Source organism: Ascidiella aspersa, chromosome 2, assembly GCF_963924565.1.
Source record: "Ascidiella aspersa chromosome 2, kaAscAspe10.2, whole genome shotgun sequence".
Lineage (NCBI taxonomy): Eukaryota > Metazoa > Chordata > Ascidiacea > Phlebobranchia > Ascidiidae > Ascidiella > Ascidiella aspersa.
The window spans coordinates 25,672,162-25,687,755 of record NC_139448.1 but is presented as its reverse complement, the minus strand read 5'-3'; the positions used below and the strand labels follow the sequence as shown (position 1 = coordinate 25,687,755).

Sequence of the window (15,594 nt, the reverse complement as noted above, 5' to 3'; positions counted from 1 at the left end):
TTTTAAACCGGTCCGCAGTGCAAAAAAGGTTGCCGACCCCTGATCAACAGGGACCCAAGGCGTGAACTTGATGTTCATCTTGGCGGTGGAATTCTGCACTTTTTTAACGAGCCAATATATCTATGGGTACCTTTGGACAGGACAAGACCCTTGACTAACCGTAGGCTACCAACGCGGCCCACAGTTAGGGTTTGCCCAATACTAAGAACACCGTACGACCAAACAATAAACTGGCTGGCCAACATCGGCACCAAAAGCTAGACCAAAATACTGTAAAATCTTGGCTGGTTTAACTTACTTTCCTTAATTTTAAAACTGTTTTAAAAACCTATGTTACGTTGGACCACAGGAAGTCTTGCAATCCATCATACACCATTGAAAAATTGCTGGCAGTTTTATGTCCATTCTCTTCCATTCGCAATGTATAAATTAAAAATCAAATTTCGCTGCCGTTCCAATAAAACTCGCTACAAAAATGATTTCTTTTAAAACACCTACACCTAAGAGAAACAAAACTTGTAGACCACCAAGAGGTTCCCAAAACAAATCACAATTTATTTCAAAGAATATTCGTTTTGTTCTGTTCTGCGAGAGACATGATCTCCCGCGATCTCACACCCACGCCTGCGGCGTCACTCCTAGTTTCTCCGTTGTAATAATAATAACCGATGTGGTGGTCAGCGCCATGCGTCCTTTTTAGGTCAGGTCTGCGACTTGTAGACGGTCGACTCCATTTTGCGCCAGCGACCGCCGCACAGGCAGAAACCGATGAAGCGCTGATCCCACACTTTGAGGGTAACGCGAGGCAAGTTGTTGTACATTGTCGTGATGCCGCAACTTAAAAAAATGGCGGTATGACTATCTTTTATCGAATTGAAAACACACGAAATTAGTACGCAGAAAACGGCATGCGATTTACTTTTAGACTCAACAAACTAGCTTGTCTGTATTCAGGAACGATTGTAAAACTTTGTCCTGTTTTCATTTTTTGAATAATTGTGATTCCTCTTTTATAAAATTGCAGCACTAGTGTTTTTTAGAACAATTTCACAACTTTTCTCTTGCTGAAACTTCGGCAGTTGATTTCGAAACGATTCGCAATTTTGAAAGGAATAATTGTGACAGAGTCTTTTTTGTTGGGTTGTACAAAAATAACCAGTGATGAAAACTATATTTATGGCTAGTGTTTATTTTTTGTACATAGTATGGCGTAACTGAAAAATGGAGAGCTTACGAGCTTTTTTGACGAAAATATTCGAAAATTACCAAATAAAATAACGACATAAGGCGATTGACAACGCTGGACGGTCACATTCACTTTATGCCAACTCTTGCTCTTGCTGAAGATTTGACAGTTTACTTCGAAACGGTTCGGTATATGTGAGTCATACGTGTGACAAGTTCTTTTCGGGGTGGGGGTTGTGCAAAAGCAACCAGTGACGACAAACTATAATTACGAAGCTCGACTTCAAATTTTCTTTTACCGTACAAAAAGACTCCCAACTGTAGTTGCGGTCCAAAGCAGCACTAGCACTAGCGCTAGCAGCAGCAGCAGCACTAGCACAAGGCAAAACTTACCGGGTGCACTCCTTCATGTCCTGGTTTGGGTTCCTTCCCATGTAGACGCGCCGGAGAGCGTCCATCTTGCCGAAACTCGCCGTGCTGGTGACGTAGTCGATCTTTTGCTGTCGGTCGCTGTTCAGAAAAACGTCGGGCTGCGATCGACCGAACGTGAACCTGCGGTCAAATAAGTGGACGTAAGTTGGTAACACTGGGAAACTGTCCTGTGGGTCGTTTTCACTTCTGCCTTGGCGGACCTAGTGGCAAGCCCCGTGTATATCAACCTCTCAAAATACGGCTAATAGATTAAATTTAGATATGCGGCCAACATTTTCTGACGTAGCAAAGCGCATATATGAAAACAAACAGAATACTGCAGTGGTAAATATTTAAATTTCTTGGAAACCGCACCCTTGTTGGCCAAGCAACCAATAAATTTTTTTACAAACTAGGCGCCATATCTTGGCAATCTATTTTTACGAGTTCAAATGGCATAGATCAATTTTTTTGCGTCACAGACATTCTTTTAATAAAAAAAGACTAAATCTAACCAAACCTTGAAAACTTCTCTTACATTTAAACATACCAGTAAAACTTTCAGTAAAGTCAAATCAAAACAAAAAAAACATAAAATAGTACATTCAAAAAGTGTTTCCTAACATAAAAACTGTTATATTTCCGTGCTTTCGCGGACCCACTGGAATGTTATTGAATTTTAGACCCCTTATGGAATATTACAGACATCTTGTGCGGGTCCGTAGCACTGGTTAAGAATATACAGTTTTTCCAAATCTAACGATTTTGTTACAGTTGTTTTCAAACTTGGTTGCCGATATGTAAGGTATTGGATTCTGGTGGTATTTAAGAGGTTAAATATTGACATTCCCAATCTGCGTGCTATTAGAGAAATATCTAAGCCAACAATAAGCGGTACATATGGGCATTAGGCAACAATAAAAATATATGTCGAGGGTCGGATTTCGGATTTTTTTGGGGGTGGGCATCAAAATATTATTTTTTTTGCCTGATTAAACTTGCGTAAATGGGCTTGAAACTAGTCTTAATATACCGAAAATTATGTGTCAAAGCGTACGTAAAAATAAATAATTGCGTTAATTTGGTTTACATAGGTTGGCAATTAACGTTTTGTAATTTATATGGGGACGTGACACCTTCAGAAACCAAAAAATTGCACATAGCTCGATTGAATAGCATTTATCAACATGACTCTACTAGAGCCTAAGGCAGTGGTCCTCAACCGGTTTCTCATTTTTAACGCTCAAAAGTGCCGAAAGATATGTTAAATTCTTTAGGATAACAATTTTTGCTCTTTTGGTAAGCTTCTTAATAGAATCTTTTGGGGACGATACAAGTGTCAATAATTAAAAAGGTTTTATCAACCTTGTTGCACATTTAATGTGCTGTTTCAATCTGGTTACAGTTAACCACTCAGCACAAATACAAGCAAGGGTGCCGCGAACTGTTTATAATTTCTTTAGGCTGCCACAAGCCAAAAAGGTTGCGAAACAATGACCTAAGGGCTGTACAGAATCACGTTAAAACTCGGGCGAAGCGCAAATATCTTACTGGGGGTTTAACCTGTTAAACTCCAAAAATTTTTGTGGGCGAAATATACTGTTATGCTTTAAACATTCCAAATGACCTAAAAAACAAACAAATTGGCGCGAATGGCGATTTTTGCATTTACACATTTAGTTAAAACATGCCAAAAACATAGTTTCGGGGAGGGGGTATGGCCACGTGCCTCTGGGTCAGCCACCCCTGTATGCCGACTCAGCGGAATACATCAGGAATCTTAGGCACTTTAGCTAACATATTGTTAACAACGGTTTATTCCTTTACTTTGTATCCTTGTTGTACAATGACATGTGATTGAGGATTCCGTTTGGTGACGACACGACCTGAAGTGGAGGAATGATGACCTGACCTGACAGCAAACTGCACTCGTTCATTACGCCGGCGTCCGGGTCAGATTTCTCGTTGCCTGTCAACAAGGAAAGTTGAAACATCGATAAAGATAATACATTTTTATGTGAACATGTTGCACGGACGAGGACACTAAACAGTAAACACTCCAGTCTAGAAGTCTAATAACTTTATAAAATCGGCACTTTTATCACGTTTAAATATTGTAATTCGTTTTTAGGCCAGCAAATGTAGGTTAAAAAGGCCTAAACTTAGACTAATTGCAACAGAAGGGCTTTTAAATGGTTTTATTGATTATTACGTGCAAGGTGCCAGGAAGGCGAAAAGAGGCCCCGAAAAATTATCGTGCCTGAACGTCATAATGACGTCACCCATATTCGTTATGGGTAACTAATTGTAAAATGTTTTTAAGCCATTATTTCGTTCGTTTTGATTTTATTTACCACATTTTAAAGAATGAAAATATCATATTTCCTAAATTTGTTTTCGTGTTTTCATAATAAACCAAGAAAATCGAGCAATTTCGTTTTTGCACAAATAAACTATCGGGGAAATAATAAACGTCCAATTGGAATTGTAAATACACGAGCGGTAGGGCAATCTCACTAAATACACACAGTAGGGCAAACTCACTGGCCTTCCAGAGCGCGGTGACCAACTTAAACGAGTGAGATAAGACGTCGTCCAGGCCGGAGTCAAGCAGGGTGAAGACAGGCGAGCAGGCCGACTTGAGCAATCCCCACACCCGTATTAGGACGAGCATTTCCCGCAGAATCGAGAGCCAGGCCCGATCCCGGTAAAGCGAGGCGCCTGGTCGATTGGGCTGCTTGTTATACAACTGCATTTAAAATATTGGGCATTTCAGCAATAATTTGACAAGTTGCTGTTAACTGTAATGATATCTTCTATAAAGCACAAAAAATCTAGAGTAACGTTTTTAAAGTTTTAAACCGCTGAACCAGCAGATACCAGCTCGAATATTTACACTTCAACATTCGGGTTTTTATAAAAAGGGTATATTTTGAATCTCCAGTATACACACACCAAAAAAAGGTTTATGTAAGGATTTAGATGTGTAAAAAATACACGCAAAAAAATGTTTTCTCATTCAAACTGATGAAAAATAAATATTTTTACGATAGAGCTGGAATATAACACACGGAGAAAATGGCAGAGGTTTAATAATACAGCGAAGAATTCGCATAACTCAAGAGCGTACTATATTTCTACCGAAAGACACAAAAACTGTTTTTGTTAAACACGCAACGACCGGGTTAAAGTTGCCTAAATAGTTGGGGGTTGCGCCAGCGGCTTTTAAACTGGGGCGCTGGCACCCTAAGGGGGCGGGCGTGAAGGGTTTGCGAGAGGGTGCGAAGGAGTGTACGTAAACTTTTCGTTTATTTAATATTAAATTAGGCCATCAAGCTACGCATTCAGAGAACTCACCGTTAAGGGCGCTGATGCGAGTATATAGAGTGTGACGTCAGCCACCCATTGGATGAGCTGCTGCATGGACTGGAGCGTCTGCGGGTCGGTGTCCACGTTTATTAGCAACTTGTCCACGTTCGCTTCCGTTGAAGAACTGCGTTCCGACGATTGCAAATATGTAAAGCAGACTTGGTTTTCTAATTTAAATTTAGAGGAAAATGCGAGTAATTCTAATTCTAGTCTAATTAGAATTTTACCAAAAATGCTACTTTGTCCAACGGCATTTTTAATCTCTCAGTCGAAACCAAAGAGTTTAAATTAAAACTTTTTACTTGTTTTGATGAGTATTACAACCTAAGCCAAAACCTCACCAGCTGACCGATTGAAGGCGAGTGGCAGGATCGGTATCTTCGGTTGTTACTTGTTGATGGGGTCGAAGAAGCGAACGGAACACCTGGCAAGTGAATGCACTGTGCTGTTCATTTTTGGTAGCTCGTAAACTATAAAGCGCCTGTATACCTCGTTTGGCCGCCTTATTTGTCTTATTTAACAGATACAATTCAGGGTGTGTAATATGCTATAAAGTGCGGTTGTGCGACTGAACAAAATTCGCCAGGAGTGCCAATTACAGCTAAAAAAGTATACTTGCCCAGGTTAGCTGTTTGGGGTTTGTAACATCAATCAATTAATGTTACTTTGTCAATTACAATTATTGAAGAAATATAGTGAAATAGAAATTCAATTACGATAAACTTGTACATTTAGAATGGTTAGGACAACATCGTCACGCGGTCAAACACTTCACTATACGTTGCGTGATCACTCATCAGTGTACGTTGTGTGATACAGGCTTGTGATAATGTTATCTATTTATTTGTAAAGTGGTCACAAATGTAGGATCTACGGTTGATTTAATATGTCGCTAATCCCGTTGTAACTTAATGATGATTTTAATTTGACGGTGTTTTAAGATATTTTAGAGACGAGTCAGTTGTTTACCTTTAAGAAAAAACAATGTGGCAAATATCGATTTTTAAAAACTCTCTCATGGAAACTCTATATAAATTATAAAATCGTTAAACTGACAAACAATTTTAACCTACCAATACCACGGCGTCGAAAAGCAATTTGAGGTGGCAGTCCATTGCAGCCGAGTTGTTGGAAATGTGGTATATGTTGATCTTCACCGATTGCAAGCGGGACTGCAGTATCTGTCCAAATAACAATCAGGCCGTGAAAAGACAGGGCAAATGTGAGTTTTTTTTTCTTGAAACGAAGAATATTTGAAGATAAAACATAGAATGTTAGACATATCAGACCAGAGCGACTGACTAAAATGTTTAGTACCACTACCACTAAAAATTAGGTGATAATAAATTCCTTTAGATAATCGGCTTGTTTTAGTATACAAGAGTAAAAGTATACTTTTGGGTGTCATAGTTGTGTCTATACTGATTTAAAAAAAAATTGTCTACATTTGTCCACTTATTTCATTACAAAAAGGTTCAAAAATTAGTGTAGTACAACCAACATGTGACACACGTAGCACTAACAGTACGCGAAGGTTTTACGGTAGTACGCCAGCAGTATTAGGTCTTAAACGAAGTTTGATGAAATCACCACAATTAAAATATGTAATTTTAAGCAAAATAATTTATTTTAAAATAATACCAAGGTGGTGTGAAAGTAAAAGGCACTAAATTTAGTACGTTACAAAAAAGTTGAAAACCAGTGGACTAAACTCAACTTCCGACTTTCAAACTTTTTATGGAAAATGTGTTTTCAACACAATATGCCGTGGTCGATACTCGGTGGTAAAGTAGGTACACAATTACACGACTGGTAAAGCACGCAGTTTTTTAAGTAAAAGAAAAAGACAAAACCCAATCGGACTGGACTCGTCGTTCGCCTATTGAGCACGACAAAAGTAACTGTACAGCTAATGGAATTCAAAAGCTAATTTTCGTTAATGTCTAAGCGAATAGTATGGGACTAAAAGAAAAGTTTAAGATAAACAAGGGTTGCTATCTTCACTAATTAAAACGTTTGTCTATGGACGAAAGTTTTTCGTAATATTTAGAGGATAACTACATTGAAAAGCATTTTAAACGGTTAAATAAACGGTTAATAGCAGAATAATATAAACTTAAGCTTACAATAAAGTTAGACGATTATAGATTTATAGATTTCGTTTATCTTAGGCTTTTTGTGGAGGGTGGTTAAACAGGCCTCATGCATATATTCAAAAGCATCACAAAGATCTTACGCAAATTAAACCACCTTCCTACCTGTTGCAAATGGCCGGGCTGTTGTTTTGCGTCGGTGGTGAGCTGCTCGATCAAAGCGTCGGCGGTGTTGGTTTGCACGTGAAGGAGAATGTCCCACCTGGCCAAAAAAGCGTCATTTTCCGAATTAGAAATAGGATGACCACACCAAGTGTTTAATTGCAATACCACTAACCTAATTTTCGATTAAAAGGAACTGTCTGACCTGACGGCATGCTTTCTGTACAACAATCACACCGCCAAAAAGGGTGAAATTATAGCTATGACAGAATTGTGAACATAGGATAAAATGATACTTGCTTTAGCGTTACGAAAAAAACAATTGTTGTAAACTTATTATCTCAACACTAAACATTCATACCAGACTGAAATCGCTGCCTAAAACGTTATGCATTTACCAAACACGATGACTATTTTGCTAGGGGTAGCAGATATTGGATCGAACATTTCTGATCATCTCTACTTGAATTTTTTGGTAATATTTTAGTCAAATGATTGCGATTGTTTTTGTGTAAAAACGACAATTACTTTTTCAATGAATTAAAGGATTTTCATAAAATTGCAATTGCTAACTATATACGCGCTTAATGCTGCTACACATCAAACAAAACGCCAGAAGCACGGTAAATATTGGCAAAAGGCAATTACCACTCCTGGCCGGTGATAAGGCAGTACATGAGCAGGTGGGCAAGCTGCTTGGTGGCCTGGGGCGAGTCGGCCTTTCGTCCTGTCAACCAGGGTGGCATTTTTCCGCTGCTATCTAGAAGCAAAACTTTTTGAAAATGACTAGAATTAGCCTGAATTTATGAAAAACATGCGTTTGTTTGAAGTAAATTCGACAGTGAAAAGGTGGAATAGAAATACGCGATAAATTTAATCGTTGATCTAGTATGTGATGTAATTTTAATAGGGCTGTTAAACTCTCGATACTATTTCTCAGTTACGTTGATTTATGAAATTCGCCGCCGATGACAACTACTAAACGCGCGATCATTTTTTTTCAGTATAGTCAGCACGTGCGTACATTGTACACGACTAAAACGTCGAAGCGCATCGTCGGCTCACAAATATAAGGGTAACTAATACGTTTATGCGGAACACGTCCTTATTGGCGACCAACTTGTAACGTAGTCAAGGATAAAGGCTTCATTATTTGAGTGGAATATAAAGATCACATAGATTCGGGACCTGTTAAACCGAAAAGTAGAAACTGAAATTATTTTATAAAAATGTGTATTATCGTTCGTTTGAAATATGTACGTTATGTAAAGCAAGGGGTCGTAAGATAATAGACATTTGATGCCAAGTGCTCTTAAGGCAGTGCTTCCCAATAGGTCGCGAAGCATTTCTAAATGTTACAGTTTTCTATTAGATCTGGAAATCTTGCATTATCATTATGTAACATTTATGCAACAATGTAACAAAAACGAAACAATTAGATGTGTCGTGTCGCATTAACTGTTTCAGTATGTACGCCAGTAGATGCGGGTTTTCTGTAAATGTTAATCATTGTGGGTCGCACAATAAAACTTGCATGAAAAGTGGGTCGCGAACTGAAATAGTTTGGGAAGCATTGTTCTAGGGTCAATGTTTTGCTAAACAACCAACTACCAAAGCGCTCGCTCTTGTCACCAGCAAACGACACGCGATTCCTACCATCGCGTACATATTAAATGCTTTCAATATATCTATCCCTCAACTACATATGGCAAATGCGGATAACCGAGCTACAGTTGGGCGACAATACATAACACATGGGGGCCTTCTCACCAAGGCGCACGACATTGTGGAGAACGTGGCGTTTCTCACACAGGAAGGCTCCACAACCTTCGAGCGCTTTCCGTTGCTTTTATCTTGGGCTGAGGTCGATTCCGGAAGTTGGCTGGTCGCAAGAGCCTTCAAAAATATTCTGGAACAAATAGTTTTGCTTAGAGGTGTAAATTACCTGGGCTGACGGGTTTGTACGAAGACATACGTTGACGTTGTAGGGGCAAAGATAAAATCAGTTGCATGACAAAGATTTTGTTTATTTCGTTATGATATTATGGAAAACAAAGGTTGGCAGACACATCATTACGTAAGTACACAACAATGGTTTGGTGAGCTAAGGCAATCCTTTAAACGTGGGATCAGAAGAAAATCGAACGTTTAATCGGTTTGGATGAAGTGACGAAATTTTAACGTCTAGTAAAGTTTGTTAGGAAAACTATAAAATTATACGTGAAAGACAACCGAGAGTGAACTATTGCGAAAATTGCTATACGATTGAAAATTATGTGGGTGACTTTTCTGATAAAAAAACAAGCCAAGTTACAGCTCAAACGTGTCGGAAATGTGACGCACCTGTGCAGAAGTTGTACACTGTTGTCAGCCAGGGCGACCGCGATGCACAAGCCGCAGTAGAACTTGTTGCCGAGCGCCAGCTGGTTCTCAGATGAGGACGTGTCAGTGGCGAGGGCGGGAATCGAAAAGTTCATGACCTGGGGATTTGAATAAAAACAAAAATGCGACGAAGAACGACCGTTGGGCGACTGATTCCGTTTGTTGTGTAAAACGGCAGCCTGGGGACAGGGTACTTCAACTGAATGGTAGTCATTCGCTTTGATTACTTTTTTTAATTGTATACAATACAAGCTATTTAAGAAACTCGCGCTATAATTTGTCAACGAATTGGTACGAAAAAAGTTGTTATGCCTGTTATCCTAGGCATTTTTAGTTTGCACGGCTTGGCTACAACAAAATAAACGTCCACAATACAAAGTGATGCACTCACTTTAATTTCGGCATTGCTAAGTTGAAAATCAGAAGCTTAACATGTGTTTTCTATTGTTCGTGTAATGGTATCGGTCAGTGTGTTGCGCAAATGAGCAATTAAAAAAAAAAGAAGTACGAAGGTAAAAAAATTGAAGTTTCGGACGTGAATTGTCTTCTGCAGCCCACACAACCACAACACTATTTTGAATATCAAAAATATACCTCCAGTACCCAATGGGCAATTTACCAAAGTTTAACATATGTGGTGAAATGGGGCATCCCGACCCTTTGGGCACTTTACGTTGGACAATTTAGGTACTTTGCGCACAGCTTTTCGTTCAAAGTGAAAGGGGACCACATATGTGTCGATACATGACCCAACAAGACTGCCTCAAAACCGACATCATAAATGACTTCACCAACCCGAGCTAGCATTTCGGAGTGAGTGACGAACTGCCAGGTGCGAATGGTTTCCGTGTTGCTGCTCGGTGGATCGGGCATTTGTGCGAAGATCCGGTGCACTTGGGTATCCTCTTTACGCATCAGCCAGCTCTCGAACATCGACCCCGTAGGTCCGGATATGCAGATCTAAGTAAAGTTAGGGAATTGTGACCTTTACAGCAAGAGAAATAGGGATATGGACACGGATTGATGTAAGTTAAGTAAACAAATTTGTTTGGAGTCACAAACTGATATTATAGCTATATTAAACATACAAGATGGAGCACAATGTTTTGGTGATACTTAAATGTCGTGTTGTCAAACATTTTGGTCATGGAAGCGGTGCCAAGCCATAACCTTAGCAGCACTTTAGGGTTCGTGTACAAAAGTAGTTTACGACATTCCTGGGTGTTATACAGTTTACACTGAGATCTAGCTAACACTTTTTGCAAGTCGAATATGCCGTTTTAGACAACATTGCAATCTGCGTCCTTTACTATTGTATAAATTCTACTAAAAATACAACCAAACAAAACTTCGATATTAACAAAGAAGTTCACGAAACAACGGAGCTCGTCGACCTACCAGCACTTGGTACTTGTCCTGGTGTTGGTTTTCGCGTGAGAAGAACTTGGCGTGCGAGATGTGAGTGAGAGTGGACGAATCGTCGCTGGCCGCCTTCGGAGGCAAGCTGGGTAAGGCACTGGACTACAGAGGCAAAGTAGACTGTCACAATTGGTTACTCAGCCACATAGGGATGTCCTCTACTTGGTATTTTAGGGCAATACCGACACCAGATCTTAATTGCAAAAAATACCGCAATCCGTTTCGATACAAAATTACGTCGGTACTATTGTCAAATATGCAAAATTTGTCAAATTGCAGTGGTACTAGTTTCAAGTGTTTTTGATCGAATTTTGTTTTTGCGTTAGGTTTCCTATGTATTTCCAATTGTAATGTTATATTTTGTATTCAATGTACCCTTCTTAGTGGGAAATTCGCTCCATCACAAAACATGGCTGTAATGAACAAATTTCGGCGTCGAATCAGTACGATACCACCACAGTATCGGACGAGCACCGGTACTAACACTTTTCATCGGATGTCGGTTTCTGTTCGCTGTTATCCGAAAATCCTCGCGCAACTAACAGACGTCGAGCACACGGTTAAACAATTTTAAGTCCTGTTGCTTTGGCGGTGGTAATTTTTGTAACATTACAAAAATAAATATATCACCCGGTGTCATTTATGATAAATATTTTTGGCCACAATAAATTTAATGAAAGACCGGTGTTTCATCCCAATTAAAAAAATATATATGAAAGTGCAATTTTCTTGGTTAAAATCAACCGTAATTTGCACAGTTGCTTAATAGAAACCATACTACATGGGCGATTAAGAGAATTCGGATGTGAATTGCTGAATCTACAATAAGACAATCCGAAATTAGAGCAACAATCGGGAGATAAATTGGCAATTAAAGAATGTCTCACCCGGCCAATATTAATATTTTCGGACAAACATCAGGTATTTATGTAACGTTTAAAATTAAAACATAAACAGCAAGCAAAGCAATTGAGGGGACATTAGCAAAAATCACGAAATGGTGTTTACCATTGTAAATGAGACAAATTGCGCAGAAAATGTAAAAATATAAAAAAAAATCATAACAAGTTCCCAATATTTGCCTCCATTTTAGCAAGTTTTTTTTTAAAGGAATTCGCACAAATCAAAAACTCGCACAAATTAATTAGTTCACGCCACCCACCTTAACTGCGAGCTTGTTTTCGTCTGGGGCGAAATTTAACTCGATTTCGTGAAACTGAATTAGGTGCTGGATATCTCCGTCAGAAGTCAATACGACGATTTTGCCTAAACCTAAAAAAACACAACAACGGATCAAACAACATTGTAATAAATGGCGTGATTTATGGCGTACAAGATTCGCCTGTTAAATGAAACCGCTTAACAGATTAAAATATGTTACAAAGAAATTCTTAATTTCGCTAAAAAAGTACTAAAATGCAATCATTTTGTTTGGCTGTTAAATGATAAATACAGTTCGCTGCTAAAAGCATCATCAGTATCTTAATTCGAATAAAAAAATATATAAAATATATTTATCATAACATCCGAACAAACTGATTTTCGGTTTACTAAGTTCCGTATTTAGTATATTCTTTATCATTGATGTGCAACAAGAATCGTATGTTTTCACCATTCGGATTCAGGCAGATTTTGTTATTCGAAAGAAAATTCTGATCAACTGCAATATACGACACGTGTAACGCCTGACGCCAACCTTCAATGGACATGTTTCTGTTAACAACAAACCATGACGAAAAATTGCAGCAAAACGACAATCTGTTGGCGCTGCTTGTTACTTGTAAAAGTGATGTCGGCCAACTGCTGGTGGCTGGGAACTCGAAGACGGGCGTGGGCGTCCAATGATTCGTCGCCAGACAGCAAAAGTCGAACCGCCACCAGACCGCTGCCAGTTACAAGAATGTATCTGCAAAATGCATAAGCGGAACTCATATTAAGGGTGTACGAGGCTTCCAAGTTAGACTAAGTCATGGGTTACTAAACTGGTGTGCGTGAGCTAGTTTTAGGGGGTCCATGAGGTCCTAATTGAAACATTAGTGTATTTTTAAGAAGTAAAAAATTCATCAAAAAAAAAGTTTATGCACCGACTATATTTAGACTCGATTGCACTTTAACATTTTTTGGACCGAAATCAGCAGACTTATAAAGTCTATTTGTATTGTGACGTTAATTTAGGCCGTCCTTTTTGAATTTTTTCCCACGTGAAGCAAAAAAAGATAATTTATAGGACCGCGGTGAAAAAAGTTTAAGAACCCCTGGATTAAGCACTTAATTTAGTTGTCTGAAAACGATTTTAGTTGTAAGCAAGGCGTGTTGGCTAATTGAAAAGGTAGGCTGAGGTGAGACTTGCACTCTCGACCTCGACCACTCCGGGGCCGTCGACCAAACGACTGAGATACGCATGATCAACGAAAAAAGAGGTTCGGAAACAACCATGGCAGCACTGCCCGCCCTATCACGTGGTCGTACTGCAACAATGTATTTAGGGGAACCTTTGTTTTTGGTAATAAACTGAAAACTCAGCTGTAGGGATAACAATGTTTTATAATCTTACTCGACCGCAGTTAAAAGGCCACTTAGTTGATGATAAATTTTAACAACACAAAAAATACATAATGGTTTATGGAACTTTTTCAGACAATCATAACATTACTTTACTTAGTTTCTCACCCATCAATCGGTTTTCCCCCGTAGCGGACAACCGACGGTCGGAATCCAACCCTTGCGAAGTTTTTCGTGGCGGAAGGCATCTCCAGATTTTCGACGTGGAATATTACCTATATTTGTAAATTAAATTTTTAGTTACTATGTTAGGATTAACAGTTTATTTCAAGTCTCTATTAAATTTCTTACATATTCACTCGGAAAACAAACCATACTGTCCGCAATTCCACCCAAATAAAATAAATTAAGACAACTTTTTTGAAGAAACCTAAGTTGACAGTAAAAAAAAACGCGTCTTTAGAGCATAATGGTTGGAGGTTGCAGTAAGACGTAATACATCAAAGATGTTGAAAACGAATAAAGAGTTATCCGAAACGTTCAAAATGTTACCCACTTCTCTATGGGGTTTGATATTCTTATTACATCTTTAGAAAGTTACGAAAACCGTTGTCAAGGTACTAAGAAAACAACAAGACAGCAGACACATACAAGATTCACCAAAATTGAGCTCACTTACCCTGACGCCCTGGTGTAGCCAGCCCACAGCCAGGATCTCTTCGCCGCCGAGGTCGATGGGTTTGCTTTTCGACGCCCACACGTTCACCACCGAGTTGGGCATGTGCCAAAGGCGGCAAACGCCGTGCGAGTCGCCTGTTAGGAAGCGGGCACCTGGAAACCGTACCAAGGCTTATTTTTAATACGGGAATGGGCAAGGTTTACAAAGTTAGGTCTTTTGAGCACACGTTTATGCAGAACTCAGTAATAGCAATAAAGTACAAGTTTCAAAGTCTTCATTGTTAAAAGATTAGAAATTGAAAATCGTTTGATTTATGGATTGCAATAGTCAACGTTTGTGAGTATTAAGCAACCCTTATTGCAAAAGTATTTATTTTTCCAAAGCAGCCCAATAACAATGGCGCTGTTCCGTTACTTCTCAGTCGATCCTTTATCCAGGACGAAAACCAATAAAAGGCGAAAACGCGAAATGAAGTTTGTGATTTATCGTTTTTGCCTATTGAGGTACCGAGCGGCGCGGAAAGCACTGGAAATATAAGTTCGAAGAGTAGGAACTTTGCAGGCTATTAGACAAGTAAAATGCATAAACTGAAAAAATGAAATTTTATTTCCGCACCTGTTAAATCAGTTGTTCCCAACTGGGGACCGGTTTTTGTGCTCTAGGGCTACGAAAATAACATATTTTGTAATATTAGGATATTATTTTCTCTATAGCTTAGCATTTAATAAAATTGTTTGAAAAAATGTTTATACCTGTGTGATCCCATTCGATGCAGCTTATTTCTCCACCCTTGTATTGCGTGCTGAAAACATCCCAGGGTTGGTTCGGATTGATAACGTTAAGAAACTGCTTCACAAAACCTGAAAAACAAGTTCGACGTCAACTTTATGGAGAACGGTTTGAATAATTAAGGCAAGAAAGTAAACAATGATCCTTAAGACAAGTATTTTAAACTCAAAGGTAATGTCGCGCAGAAACGATTATTTGAACAATAATTAAAAGGGTTACAATACTATATAGCAGGGGCATCAAGCGTTTTCCATTAATATTTGTGTGTGTTAGATTTTAGACCAAATATTTAACTTAGGGATCTTAACAATACTAATTTTTTAAGATAGATTGCTGTCTTGCGCAACTCTGCGACAGAAAAATTACTGGGAAGATGAAGAAAAAAGAAAATCTAAAGCTGTCTCACCGTTTATGTGTTTTTCGACTGTGAAAGCGAACAGGTTGCTGGATGACCAGGCACATACGACCACGCCGCGGTGGCCCAAGCGAACGGGATGCGAGTCGGCGGGCCAGTCCACCCGGCAAACTTGCTCCATCACCAAATTGCAGGTTATTTCCTATTATTTAATTACGCCCTAGATACGCGCCTAACCTACTAAGCGC

The 15,594-nt window shown here is 39.0% G+C and overlaps 1 protein-coding gene across 1 annotated transcript; it reads right to left on the bottom strand.

Moving 5' to 3' along the window:
- Positions 1 to 530: 530 nt before the first annotated feature.
- On the bottom strand, positions 531 to 15,543 carry LOC146164511 (mediator of RNA polymerase II transcription subunit 16-like). The gene is made up of 19 exons (XM_083382275.1): positions 15,398 to 15,543; positions 14,955 to 15,062; positions 14,203 to 14,354; positions 13,692 to 13,798; positions 12,800 to 12,927; positions 12,184 to 12,293; positions 11,001 to 11,123; positions 10,398 to 10,562; positions 9,564 to 9,700; positions 8,991 to 9,129; positions 7,869 to 8,017; positions 7,224 to 7,320; positions 6,039 to 6,146; positions 5,307 to 5,389; positions 4,954 to 5,089; positions 4,141 to 4,345; positions 3,424 to 3,565; positions 1,579 to 1,737; positions 531 to 837 (listed from the first exon to the last, which is right to left on the bottom strand). The coding sequence occupies exons 1-19, from the start codon at positions 15,525 to 15,527 to the stop codon at positions 702 to 704; spliced, it is 2,514 nt and encodes an 837-aa protein (XP_083238401.1). The 5' UTR covers positions 15,528 to 15,543; the 3' UTR covers positions 531 to 701.
- Positions 15,544 to 15,594: the final 51 nt, after the last annotated feature.

Excerpts from the sequence above, each read along its gene's own strand:
- LOC146164511 (XM_083382275.1), bottom strand. The coding sequence starts at position 15,527 with ATGGAGCAAGTTTGCCGGGTGGACTGGCCCGCCGACTCGCATCCCGTT. Across the intron at positions 9,130-9,563 it reads AGTGTACAACTTCTGCACAG|AATATTTTTGAAGGCTCTTG; the intron begins GTGCGTCACATT and ends TATTTGTTCCAG. Across the intron at positions 8,018-8,990 it reads CCACAATGTCGTGCGCCTTG|GCTAATTCTAGTCATTTTCA; the intron begins GTGAGAAGGCCC and ends TCATAAATTCAG.